Source organism: Eptesicus fuscus, chromosome 17 (genome assembly GCF_027574615.1).
Source record: "Eptesicus fuscus isolate TK198812 chromosome 17, DD_ASM_mEF_20220401, whole genome shotgun sequence".
NCBI lineage: Eukaryota > Metazoa > Chordata > Mammalia > Chiroptera > Vespertilionidae > Eptesicus > Eptesicus fuscus.
The window spans coordinates 52,195,631-52,209,470 of record NC_072489.1 but is presented as its reverse complement, the minus strand read 5'-3'; the positions used below and the strand labels follow the sequence as shown (position 1 = coordinate 52,209,470).

Genomic DNA, 13,840 nt, shown 5'->3' with positions numbered 1-13,840 from the left:
TGACGTGGTTCCCCCTGAGTCCGTCACCAAGAGGCTGCAGTGGGCGCTTAGAGGGCTGAATAACACGTGGGCTTACTTTGCCCTAAACGGTTTGGCTCAGTGGATAGAGCGTCGGCCTGCGGACTGAAAGGTCCCAGGTTTGATTCCGGTTAAGGGCATGTACCTTGGTTGTGGGCACATCCCCTGTAGGGGGTGTGCAGGAGGCAGCTGACCGATGTTTCTCTCTCATCGATGTTTCTAACTCTCTATCCCTCTCCCTTCCTCTCTGTAAAAAAGCAATAAAATATATATTTTTTTTAAATTTAAAAAACACAAAATGGGCTTACTTTTGCTGGCGGCTGAAATCTTCCCCAGGATCTCCCTGCTCACTTGGACTTCCTGAAGCGGGAGGGAAGGGGGCGCTAAGAGAGAAGACACCAGAAGCAGTCACTCAAGGCAGAGCCATTCCACAGTCGTGAATGAAGACTATGCAGGGGGGTCTCCTTCTCATGGAGCTTATATCTGGTGGAGAAGATGGACACTGACTTCAGAAGATTCACACAGAAACCAACTCACCTCTGTGTTAAGGGCTACATCTCAGAGGAACCACGGCTACAGGGGGTTTTAACAGAGGATCTGACCCGATCTGGGGTCCAGGAGGAACTGTGCTGGGTGCTGCAGGATGAGCAGGAGTTTACCAGGGTAGCAGTGTGGGGGTAAGGCCTACGGCAGGAGGGAGCAGGGTGCTGGGCAGGAAGGGGTAGGGATTGCAGCACAAAGGGTGGGGAGGGGGTCTGACCAGGCCGCTAAGAGCAGTGGGACATCACTGAAAGGTTTCAGGCCGGGGGCAGAAGTGGAGAGGGATCCAGATGTGCCAAGATTTGCATTTTTAAATGGTCGCTGTGCGGAGAATGGGCTGGAAGAGACCCGGAGCCCGTCAGGAGGCCTCTGCAGTGATCCAGGCCTGAGGGGATGGGGCTTAGGCCAGGCAGGTGGCCGTGAAGTGGAGACACACAGAGCTTTCCACGTTAACATCGACAGGATGTGACACAAATCAAAGCCCTCAATGCCTTCACCCTCTTCCCCGCAACCAAAACTTACCTCCCGCCAACAGGCAAATGCAGACGGCTTCCAGCAGCAGGCCGGAGGGCATGTTGATGTGACTACAGGGCCAGGGCAAGAAAAGCAACAGCCATGATCTCTGTGAGCTCCCATCACACACCCAAACAAGATGACAAGTGCCGGCCTCCCCCAGGGCACCAGTAGGACCCTAGAGGCCCCTCACACAGTAATTCCCGTCGCCTGGAGGAGACCCAATTCCCCAAAGCCATGGGACACTTTACTCCGATGACTCTGATTTTAAAGGACAGAGTCTAACATATTCCCAAGACACCCCCCCTGCAACCCTCCCCCCCCGCCCCCCCCCGCTCCCTGCCGCCAGCTCGTTCGCGGACTTGGGCAACGAGCGAGCCCTATGTCCAGAATAAAGAGACGGGGTCCCGGCTGAGATTTGAACAAGCCTGCCCTGTCCATATGATTTACAAACAGCAATGCGGCGGAGGGAGAAACACATTGTTAACGTTTTGTTACAGCCTGATAATGCTTCCTTCAGTTCCACAGAGCTTGATTATTTATCGATTTTTGAGGGAAGCACTATCATGAAAGGTGAGAGCTTTCAATAAGAAACTGATTGTAACTTTGATTCCATAAGGAATCACGCACTTGAGATGCACTTTTTTTTTTTTAAATATGTTTTTATTGATTTCAGAGAGGAAGGAAGAGGGAGAGAGAGATAGAAACATCATGAGAGAGAATCATGGGTCGGCTGCCTCCTGCACGCCCCCTACTGGGGACTGAGTCCGCAACCCGGGCATGTGCCCTTGACCAGAATTGAACCCCTGGACCCTTCTGTCCACAGACTGACGCTCTATCCACTGAGCCAAACCGGCGAGGGCGTGAGGTGCACTTCTGACTTCAGCTGCCAGGCCGAGGAAATGCATCACTACCTTGTCAGGTACGAAGATCTGACGCATAATTCAGACCATCTGAGGTTCTAGCAAGTGCGCATACCGTATAAGAGCCGAAAGGGGTCGTACAGAAAGACACTTAGACTCCAGAGAAATATCGAAAACTATCTTGATTGACAACAGGATCGAGAAATCCGAATTTTTGCCCTGTGGGATCCAGTCCATTCAAGATCTCACCCTCCATTAACCTCACCCCGTAAGGAAAGACTTGGGCAAGCGAGGCATTGTCACATGTAGGTCTCACTCAGTTTCCTTCCATTGAACTCACAGCATTGACGTTGACGTAAGAGAAATCTCCACCAAAGAAAACCCCAGGCAGAGATATGGAAAGGGAGCACTCAGGGGTCTAAGGGAACCCCAGGTTCTAGAAACGAGGGCCGAGAGAGGTCAGTCACTGCGTGTGGCACCCAAGGGTGCAGGGGGAACTCCTTCACCTGATGCAGCCCACTCGGAAAGGCCCTTCAACGTCTTAAACAAGCGCCCCTCTCCTGCAAGTGAGACCATGGGTGACAAGCAGAGGTACGTTGATGGACCTCGGGCCTCCTGACCTCCCCACCCCCACATCAATGATTCTCTCATGATGTTTCTATCTCTCTCCCTTTTCCTTCCTCGCTCCTTCTCCAAACACATGCCCGATCGTCCCCAGCAGCTGACCAGCCCACCTCCAACCTAACCTGCACCGAAATGCATTCTCCGACAAACTCGCACTCCCCCACCTCCCAGCTGCGAGGGCAAAACAACTGGGAATTCCGAGGATGTGCTGACAGGCGGAGCCATGGCTGCCTGGGAAGTCGGCCACCCCGGAGACGCAGAGCCTTCTGCAGAAGGGTTGAAGACGACCCAACGCACGTCCAGAAAGCTGCGATGGCCAGACCTTACTTGAGGTTACAGGAAAGGCGAACAGACTGACGGCGCGTGCTGTGGGGTCAGTGCTTACCCCGGCTTGCATTCTCACCCGCAGGGAGCAGGAACGGGGGAGTGAGAGGGTCACAGTACAGTGTGAAAGAGGAGACTGGGGGTGAGTGAGACATACACCCCTCAGAGAGGAACAGAAGAGGTCACTGAGGCTCAGGAGAGGGAGGGGCCTGGACAGTCCCACAGATGGCATCTCCCGCTTCTAAACCAATGCACTTTCCCCTGACCTTGCAGCCCAGGTCAGCGCAGGGACCCTGAGCCACTGCTCAGAACGCCTTCCACACTGAGATGGCACCCCTCTAAGTGACAACCTGACAGGCAGGCACCGCACCTGGCCCGTGGGGGCAGAGAACCTGCACCCTGAATCCAGAAGCACCTGCTTCTCATCGGATGTGGTGTGACCCCGCGAGGGACCCTGGTTCCTCACTTCCAACACCAGGAGGTTGTACCAGACGCTGCTAAAAATCCCATTTGGTCTGGGAGGTCATGGTTCAATTCCAGGTCAGGGCATATGCCCGGGTTGGGGGCTCAATCCCCAGTGTGGGGCATGCAGGAGGTAGCCCATCAATAATTTTCTTTCTTTCTCCTTTCCTCTCTGAAATCAATAAAAACATGTATATTTATTTTTTTTAATATATTTTTATTGATTTCAGAGAGGAAGGGAGAGGGAGAGAGAAATAGAAACATCAACGATGAGAGAGAATCATTGAGTCCGAAACCCAGGCATATGCCCTTGAATGGAATCAAACCCGGGGACCCTTCAGTCCACAGGCCGATGTTCTATCCACTGAGCCAAACCAGCTAGGGCAGTGGTCGGCAAACTCATTAGTCAACAGAACCAAATATCAACAGTACGATTGAAATTTCTTTTGAGAGCCAAATTTTTTAAACTTAAACTATATAGGTAGGTACATTGTTATTAACTTAATTAGGGTACTCCTAAGCTGGCCTTTGCTAAAAACTCAAGGGGCCAAAAGCCGCATGTGGCTCGCGAGCCGCAGTTTGCCGACCACTGAGCTAGGGCAAAACCATATATATATATTTTAAATCCCCTTTGATCTCCCCTCCATCCTGAACCTATGATGGTCAGACCTTACTCAACTGTATATTCAGCTTATTGAATTTCAAAACACTTCTGAAAAAAACAAGATCAAATATTCCAACCAGCCTGATCTTCCCCTGAGGTTCCTCTTCACCTAATCTGGGTGAAAAGAGGAGATTCGGAATTGCGAGAGTGGGGGAGCCAGGAGCTCCCCAGACACCATCCAGGGAGAACGGTGGCCGGAGGGGATCTGGGCGGCTGAGGGCCCACACGCTTCCTGCTGGCTTCCAGCCCGGCGCATGCCAGCGGGGCACTCCCTTTTCCCCAAGGACACCTTTTCTCTCCTCTCACTCCACACAGATGCAGGACAAGTCCCCACCTGCCACCTGGGAGCCAGGCGAGGGCCGGGCCTGCGTCCTGCCCATTGGCAGTTTCCCACCCAGCTCATACCCTTCCAGCAACTCTCACAGTGGAGCACATGAGAGATACCCAGAGCTCTCCGCATTCTTTTACAAAGTACTCAGGGGTAGCCTGCCACCCAGGGCAGAAACAGACCACTGGCTCCCAGGTGAACCCTGTCAAGCTTTCTCCATTACATTAGCCTCCGTCAAAGCCTTTGTTCCTTTCTGTTCCATGACTCATGCCAATCCCGCGCATCATTCCTGGCGTCTGGGACTCACCCATGGACTTAGATGCCCCCCAACCCCCAATCTTTTTGTCTGACTGTTGTCTGCAAATCCTGATTCCACACAGCACCCGCGGCATTTGGGGACAGCGAGTGAGTGGGTTTGCTGCAGGGCACACAAAACCCTGCACTCTGAGGTTACATTTTCCACGACACAGGAAAGAAACCAAGGCCAAACAAGGATCCTTTTGAAAAACCAGGGAGGACTGGGGGTAGCTACAGGCAGTTTTGCAGGACAATGCCGCCTTCTCCTCTAAGATCTGAAATAAATGACTGCAGGGTGAAACGGGAAACCACTTCCACCTCCTTACAAAACGCAATTCCAAACCCGAATATTAGATTAGCCCTTAGCAGCCTCCTCTGAATGGGCCGGGATGGAAACCTGAGCCCTTTGTAAGAACAGTCAAAGCCTGAACAGGAAGACTACAATCAGAGGTAGGAGTCTCCGGCCAGGAAGCCATTGGTGTCTTTGGCTGTAACAATGATCTTTCTTGCCCATTTATTTGGCCAAACACCTGGCTCCATGTCTAGGGAAGTGGACAGCACAGTTTTAGTTTGATGAGGCAGGGAAAGCATTTTAAAAGCTGCTCGGGGAAAGTAATGCTCCCCCTAAAAGAATCGCAACTTTTCAGAACCCAACAGTCTGACACCCATAAGTCAGCAATCAGGGACAATGTGCTGTTTGGATCCCCTGGATGGTTGGGGAGAGAGCTGGGCAGGTGGGCATAAATCGCAGAGCCGCCCACACTCACCCCACCTGATAAGAGATACTTTTAGCCAAGAGATTTTAATGATTGTTTTTGATGATCTTTGAAAATCCCAAATTCACTGCCTTGGGACTCTGGGAGGCACACACACAGGATGGGAAGCCCAGAGATCGAATTCCAGCCTAGCTCTGCTTGTAACCAGCTGGGAGACTCTGCAAACCACGTCTCCTGACTCGGTTCATGCAGCTGTCAAATGGAGAGGATCTGTTTCACAAAGGCACACTGTGGTGTGAAGATCCTATGAAATAGTGTGTGAACATCTGTTTGGTAAAACACTTTCTAAATGTACGAGGGCAAAAGATGATCATTACATACATTAACTTCATGAAACACCACGCATGCCCCCCTGGGGTAGGCATGACCATTTCCATTGGACATGAAAATGCGGGTCTTGGGAGAAGTTGTGGCCCGAGGTCCCAGAGCTAGTGAACCGCAAGCTTGACGTCAAGTCCAGGTCTCCTGACTGCGGTCTCCTGACAAGAAGCGTGCAAGTGCAGAGCTGACAACCAAGGAGCCCTAATAGGACATCAGGAGCCCTGAGCGCGAGCCTCCCAGGTCACTTACTTCACTTCTGTCTCCGAGTTTCCTGTTTGCCTGGGAAGGCTGCTGGCAGGATCACACGAGACCACATTGCAAAAGTGCCCTGGGCCAGGGCATTTTCCTCAAGGAGATCAGGGGCTCGGGATCAGGAAAGGAAGTGAGGGCTCCAAGACAGGAATCAGACCAGGGAAGCCCTGCAGGTAACTTTGCAGGTGGAAAGCAAGCAACCTAGAGCTGTTCAGAAGATAACAGGGTAAACTAAAGGGAGAACTTCAAGTGTATTCAGCTGTCCCACGGGGCTGGCTGGGGATGATGCTGAAATGGGGGTGTTGCCTGGATACTCTTCCTTGTGAGGGTCCCCAAGAGACCCCCACAGCCTTGTAGATGACGGAAGGAATTTTTTTATACCCTTGTGAGATAAAATAAAATGTTAGCCACTTGAAACTAACACAGAATAATACTGAATGTAAACTAATTGAAAAAAAAAATTAGCTACCTGTTATAGTCCTCCCAATTAAAACAACTTTTTCACTGATATGTCAAGTACAAAAGTTGGACGACTGCCCTAGCCAGTTTTGTTCAGTGGATAAAGCGCTGGCCTGTGGACCAAAGGGTCCCGGGTTCAATTCCGGTCAAAGGCATGTACCTCGGTTGCAGGCTCAATCCCTGGCCCTGGTCGGGGTGCATGAGGGAGGCAACCAATTGATGTGTCTCTCTCACATCGATGTTTCTCTCTCTTCTCTCCCTCTCCCTTCCACTCTCTCTAAAATTCAATGGAAAAATATCCTTGGGAGGATTAACAACAACAAAAAAGTTTGAGGACCACTGTTCTAAAACACCTCACAGTATTGCTGACCCCTCCATTGGTATAATTATAAGAAATTTCATTTATATAATCTGGTGGGGACAATCTTAACAAAAAGGCTTATCCCCAATGGCATCACTTGCCACTTAATGACTGCGCCACTTATGAAGCTCATTACAAACCCAGGAGTCTGGGTCCTCCAAGGATTTCCCATTTGCCCTTGGGCAGTCTTCATCCTCTCTGGTTCTGTTTCGTCATCTGTAAACACATGGGCATCTGACTATAATTCATTCCAGGGGACCCGAGTTTCCGAGTCTATGGGGGGAGAGTCGGGGGAGCTACTTCAAGCTCTGGATGGCAAACCAAAAACCAGATTTGAAGAAAAAAAGTTATTGATGGTCTTCAGTCAGACAGGAGGAAGTCCCTCCCCTCTCCCTGGGATTTGCCTGGGGACCTAGTCCGGGAAATTCTTACACAGTCAAGGGTTTGGATCTGGCTGGATGTCTACAAAGGAAGAGAACTGGCCACAGCCCACCTGGAAGAGGGCTCCGTGGGCTTTGTGCCCCCTCAGCCAGTAAGAGTGGCTGCAGGCTCCCCTGGCCATTGCCAACTGCAGTGCTACCGCTCTCACGTCTCTGGCTTGCTCCTTCTCTTTTCTCGATACATGCACATTTCTTAATGCAATGTCACACTGAGCTTAGATTTTTAGACCTCAATTTATAAAACACTTACAGGTGCTAGGGTTTTCGTTGTTTTTTAATTAAAAGACCTCATAATCTGAAAACTGTAAAGTTCCAGTTCAGTTCCAAGACAGCAAACACACCGCCTGGTATCGGCGCTGCAAGGCCCCTCAGCGGGACAGCTACTGGCTTCACAATGAAAGGTGCCCTCCTCCCTTCTGGGTGCCCACCATCTTTTTAAACCGACGCTCTCCGGCAAGTTTCAAAGATGCAACTCTGATACTCCCCCTACGGTCCCAGCAGGTGAGCAAGCCTGGGTCAGGTGATGATGGTGGTGCGAAATCACCATGGAGGACAGCCCCCCTGGACTTCCCATCGCCCAAGGGCGAGTCTCTGGGGGCAGCGGGCCCCTCTCTGGCTCGGCTTGCAGAGCCTTTTCTGGGGGCGGGGGCGGGGGAAGGGGGGACGCGGAGAGGGCACTCAGCTGTCTGGAAAAACTGCACCTGAGTAACCAGAACACGTGCAGATGCCCTGTAATGGGTGGCGGTGGAACGGGAGGCGCTTAGGCATGTCCCCAAAGCCTTGATTCAGAAGACAAGCTCCTTCTGTGACTGTGCCAAGCAGCTGGGGTTTAGTACGTGGTTCCCTCCTCCACCCGCAGCCACCCAAGCCCTGGACCCTTACCTGCGGTTCTCGCCCTTGGGCTCGACGCTCCGGTGCCCAGGACCAAGGGAGGGGTCGCTGTGGGGCCCGCTGCGCGCACGGTCCCAAGACCCCGGCCGGTTCGCCCGGGGCAGCGGGCGCCAGGTGCGCTCTTCCCGGGACGCCGCCGGCCCGGAGAGGCGCGCGGGCCCCGCGGCCGCGCCGGGTGAGCGCAGACAAAGCCGAACAAAGCCCGCCACGCACGGTCTCCGCGCTCCAGGTGGGGCGACTGGAGGCCGAGCCGGCCCGTCTCCGGGGAGCGCGAATAAGTCACCGGCGCCCTTTCGGGGGACGCGAGCGGGGCCCGGCCACCAGGGCTCCAGCGGCGCGGAGACAGCTCTGGGCTCCGACTCCCCAGGACCAGCGCGGCGAGGAGCGCACGGCGGGACCGGACGCCGAGGCGGCCTGCTGGTCCGGGCCGGTGCGGCGTGGGCCAGGGGGCGCTGCAGGCCCGCGGAGAGCGCCCGGTGGGAGCCACGTGGAGCACCTGTAGCTCCGAGCGAGGGAAGGCGGAGAACACGGCGCGGGCGGCGCACCGGGCGCTTCTGGGAGCCCCGCCCGCATCGCCTCCCGCGGGTTTAACAAGGAGATGTCGGCCCAGGTGGGCAATCAAGGAAGGTGCTTCCTCCTGTGCGGGGCCCCAGATTCTGAGCGGGGTCCCAGCCTCTGTGCGGGGTCCCAGCCTCTGAGCGGGGCCCCAGCCTCTGTGCGGGGCCCCAGCCTCTGCGCGGGGCCCCAGCCTCTGTGCGGGGCCCCAGCCTCTGCGCGGGGCCCCAGCCTCTGAGCGGGGCCCCAGCCTCTGTGCGGGGCCCCAGCCTCTGTGCGGGGTCCCAGCCTCTGTGCGGGGCCCCAGCCTCTGAGCCGGGCATCAGCAAGACCTGTGCCGTGCGCGCGCTGCGGTCTCTGCAGGATTTATTGCTCCGACTCGGACGAGAATGTTGACTTTGGCATCGTTTCTGTTTGCCATGGCGATGGCCGTTTGTTTACCTGGCTGTCCAATCATTGGCAGTGCGCGGTAATAAGTGGACCTTTTAGTCAATATCCCTGTTTAAGTCTAGAAAGTGCCTGATTTTTAAAGTCTAAACGCCACAAAGCAAAATCGCACGGTGCCTGGCACAATGGCTCAATAGTAAGCGCTCACTCCATAGACGGTGGCTACCATTGTGTGGTCTGTAGATTTCATACTCACACAAAAAGCCTCGTTGCGTAATGTGTGTTCATTGCACGGAAGAAAATGCGAGCAAGCAAGCTGAAAAACCACACCTATTCCACATCAGCGATGATCACTGTTAATACTGTGGTGTATATTCTTCCAGTGTCTTTCTTCTTATATAACATCTTGAACAACTTTCTGTTTTGTAGAGACTATTTAATGTCCTAATGTACTTAACCTATCTGCTATTGTTGGACATTAACTTTTAATTTTAATCATGCAACTGGATATTTGTGCTTACTCAGTTACTCAAAAGGCAAGAAGGTAAATTTGTAGGCTATTGGGTATGTGCAATTTAAGGTTTTTGATGTGTATCGTTAAATACCCTCCAAGGAGATGGACCTGTTTCCTTTTTCCCATGCCCTTCCCATTATTCTTGTAAATGCCAATCGGATAGACTAGTACTTTGTCTTGTTTTACACCTTTACTTAAAAATTTTTTTTTTCTAAAAACGTTTCGTTTCTGTGGTTCTCGGTGTACAACCCTCCCAACATTGCCAGAGCAGCGTAATGCGTGCGCATGTGCACCCGTGCAGAGGAGTCTGCCTGCAGGGCTCAGTGCTGGGGGAGGGGAGGCCACTGCCTCAGATGGACAGGTCCCATAGGAATGTAATGCAAGCCACCTGGGTGGTTTTAAACGTTCTAGTAGCCACATTTGAAAAGAAGTGAAAAGAAACAGGTGGATTTAATTTTAATAATATTAACCCAGTTGAGCCCTAGTATCCCGACATGTAAACAAGATACAGGGTGTCCGCCCAAAAAAGTATACACACTTTAACAGCTGATGGCTCGGTCTTGGAAAGGAAATGTATTTTAATAAACATTGCCTTTATAATTATTCAAAGTGTGTGTATACATTTGTGGGACACCTTATAGATTTTATAGTCTTTAAAATTCAGTCATTTACATTTACTGCACATCTCAGTTTAGATTCGCCACATTTTAAGTGCTCAGTAGCCCCATGTGGTGAGTGGCCTCTGCTGCTCTGGACAGAGCGGGTTCGAGACGGGTAAAAGCAGAAATGCCACAGCTGACAGCCTTCTCCCCCGCCTTGTGATTGGTTATTAACGTTTATCTGCACAGTTTTGCCTAATCAGGTTTACCTTAGAAAAGTCAAATTTCAATTCTAGACGTTTCTGAGAGCTTAACATCTTTAATTGGTGGCAAACTAAATTTTTATTCCATGGTTAAGAAGTAACAGGTTAAACTATAAATAGTGGTGGAGATACCAGTTGCTTCAAACTCCTTCACATCCAAGAAGAATCCCTCTGTCCCAGGTGCCTGTGGGGACGAGGGAAAGGCAGATGAGTGGGAGGAGACTAGCAAGGCTGGAGGCTCTTAATACAGAGAGAAGATGGGTGGCTACTATTGTCCTCTTTCACAACCCCTCTTTTGTGAAGACTTGTGGAAATTTAAAAAAATAAAGTCACCACGAAGGACCATCATTCCAAAAGGCGTGTGTTGTAAGCCCCTTGCTTCCAAGTTCTTGCCTTCTTCAGCTTCATGGTCCCAGTGTCCGGTAACTCTATACAGTAAGTCAGTAAGTGCCCTTTTAAAATGTGAATTCAGTCCTAGCCGGTTTGGCTCAGTGGATAGAGCGTCGGCCTGCGGACCAAAGGGTTCCCAGTTCCATTCTGGTCAAGGGCACATATCTTGGTTGCAGGCTCCTCCCCAGCCAGGGCCCTGGTCAGGACTCATGCAGGAGGCAACCAACTGATGTGTTTCTCTCTGTATTTCCTTCTCTCTCCCACTCCCTAAAAATCAATGGAAAAAAATATCCTCGGGTGAGGATTAACAAAACACACACACACACACACACACACACACACACACAGAGTTAATTCATTCATGAATTGGTCCTGTATGGCATGTCTCCATAGTAAACCACAAGGCGTGCAGATGACCCTGAATTCCATGCAGAGGTCAGTGGAGACAGCAGTGCAGTGGAAGGGCCACTGCTTAGGAGACAAGGAGGTCTGGGTTGCTGCTGGCTTTGTGGCAGAGAAAAGATGCTTACTTTTCGACTGCTCAGGCCTTTAAAATTAAAGACCGATGGGTTCCCATCTAGGAAAGCCCAATTCAAACTGTTTGCATCCAGTCCTCCACATGATGAAGGCAAGGAGGGGCATATATGAAAAGGCCCAAAGCGGGGTACAACACAGAGGCAAAAAATGGTGAATTTCCAGAATCCTCTTGAGAAATGGAAGAACAGGAAATAATGAGCCTTAAATGGCAAAGAAACCATCCCGGAGAACACAAAGGGCCTTATTCCAAAGTGCCCCACAAGGTAGCAAATTAAGCCAGAGCCAGAATTAGGAAGGGGGGAGAGGGGACTTGAAGGGGAACGCCTGGGGGCAGAGCGGGGTACAGGCCCAAGGCACAGAAACATGCCATCTCAGAGTTGAAGCCCCTTAGGTTTGGGGTAGGTACCAATTGTTCCAAGGCTTCAAGCCTACATACCAATCCTTTACAGTGAGAACTGTGCACAAGACCTTACTGGATATGCTTTTGGGAAATGTGATGCTTTCTGGCCGAATCAAGTACACATGGAATGTCTGCGAGGGAGGCAAAGGCTTGGGTGACGTTAGTCAGTCATCCAGTCAACACCCCACACTGCATAAGCACTCTCCTTCAAACTGCTCATGCTTCCAAGTTTTGTTACCTAGTTTCCATGCACAGATGTGTGCCTGAGCAAAAGCCCTCGCTGAATGTATTTTGAGAGGAATCCTGCTGCACCCTTGGAGGCAGAGCAGGCTTCTTACAGTGATACAACTCCCAGTCCCTCTCACTTCCTGGAGTCTCACATCACAAGAGGTGGGCACCTCCTCCTCAAAAGGTTATCAGCTCAGGGTCTCGAGGAAAAAGGAAAGCACAGGAAAATGCATGAGGCTGGGCAGCTAAAGCCTTAGATGAAACCTAGGTTAGTAGGTTATCGGAAAGCTAATGGCTAGATTCAAGAACCTTCCTAGGGAAGTTAGACCGGAACTTGCACCATGTTCAGGGCAATGGAAAAAGTGCGAGTTTGTTGTGTGAGCCTCCCACAGCCCCACCTGGGCAGATGGGCAGCCTGGAGCGGAAGCAAAGTCCTCCTGCTGCTCCTTCTTAACTCATGTTTGGAACCCCAGGCTACCCTCCAACTCCTTTTATCTGGAAAAACAAAACAAAAACCACCCTTAAGCAGCCTTTGTTTCTCAAGCAAGCACTGCTGGGGGCCAGTCTGCCTGCAGAAGCACCTGCACAGAGCAGCCCAGCTGTCACGCTCTGGCTACTCCCGGAAGAGCTCCATTTGCCAAGGCCAGGCAGTTGTGTTGGTGATGAGCGCACTAGTCGCACGAAGGGTTCATGGTTCATTGCCAACCTCAGCAGGACTCGGCCTCTCCTGGACTTTGGCAGCGTAGGGCCCTGCTGGTAAGGATCCTCACGTGACTGGTTTTCTGGAGTTCGCATTAGGTAGCAAGAGAGCTCGATTTCAAATGTAAGTCACCCTCATTCACAATGTTGAGCCTTTTACATTCCTTGCTGCCCCAGCAAAAGAATTCTACCAAAAGAAAAGGCACAGCGAAGGCTTTCCTCAAGGATTAAACAGGGAAAAGCCATTCTGTTCCCTGTTTAATCCTTGGTAGAAATCTCTCCCCTGGCAAAACGAATCCGAGTTGTCTCAATAGTTACATGGTCTCAGCTCTCGTCTACTTCTCTCTGACTGAACTAGGTAGGTATTACGAGGGACGGGCAGGTGTGAGGGGCCATACCTGGTCCTAATGAACAATAAATACAGCACCGACCACCTTGTCAGACACATAGCTAGGGCTCAGGAAATACTTGTTGAATTAATGTTAACTAAAATAGGAAAGTCTTAAGCTGACTCAGAAATAAGACCTGGTGGTCTGGTATGTTAATGTGTGGATTAAACTAGCACACGTTTCTTTGTGAGCCCAGTGCTACAGATTACATCCGTTCCTTCTGGGGAACAAGGCACACAGCTGAACCACCGAATGAGAGTGAGCTCCATTCAGTTAAAACTGTTTGGATTGCAGTTTCAGGAGCATATGACACCTTGGAACCTGATGAATTCTGAGGTAGGTTTTCATGTGGTCTTTGACTTGCTTCCCTGACTTTCCAGAATAAAAAGGCAAATTCTGTGATTCTATGATTTTCATTTGCACTTTCACTGTGGCTGGAACTGAGCACACTGAACAAACTAAGCGCCTAGTGCGCCTACTATGTGCAAATAAGAAAAGAAAGTTAGCAAAATGCTGGCAATAAGAACACGAGGAATCTGGCAAAATGAAAAGATTTTATTGGGCAAAGCAGCATAAATTTTTATATAATGGGAGCACATCAATGTTTGAACAACTCTTTACATGAGGGAAATTCCACTGAATCTAACAGATTAGCTGACACACATTATCAGTAAAAACAACAACAAAAAAGTCTGGTAAGTTTCTCTTTGAGTTGGTGAAAACATCTCCTGAGGTTGTCATAGGCT

The 13,840-nt window shown here is 51.0% G+C and overlaps 1 protein-coding gene across 1 annotated transcript in view; it reads right to left on the bottom strand.

The window, feature by feature from the left end:
* VWA2 (von Willebrand factor A domain containing 2) overlaps window positions 1-8,177 on the bottom strand; it is a 32,872-nt gene extending 24,695 nt beyond the window's left edge. The window contains exons 1-3 of the mRNA XM_054728806.1: window positions 8,125-8,177; window positions 1,081-1,142; window positions 327-401 (exon numbers count right to left, since the gene is read on the bottom strand). Coding sequence (XP_054584781.1) covers window positions 327-401; window positions 1,081-1,132 — 127 coding nt within the window. The 5' untranslated portion in view covers window positions 1,133-1,142; window positions 8,125-8,177. The remainder of the gene's footprint in view (window positions 1-326; window positions 402-1,080; window positions 1,143-8,124) is intronic.
* Window positions 8,178-13,840: the final 5,663 nt, after the last annotated feature.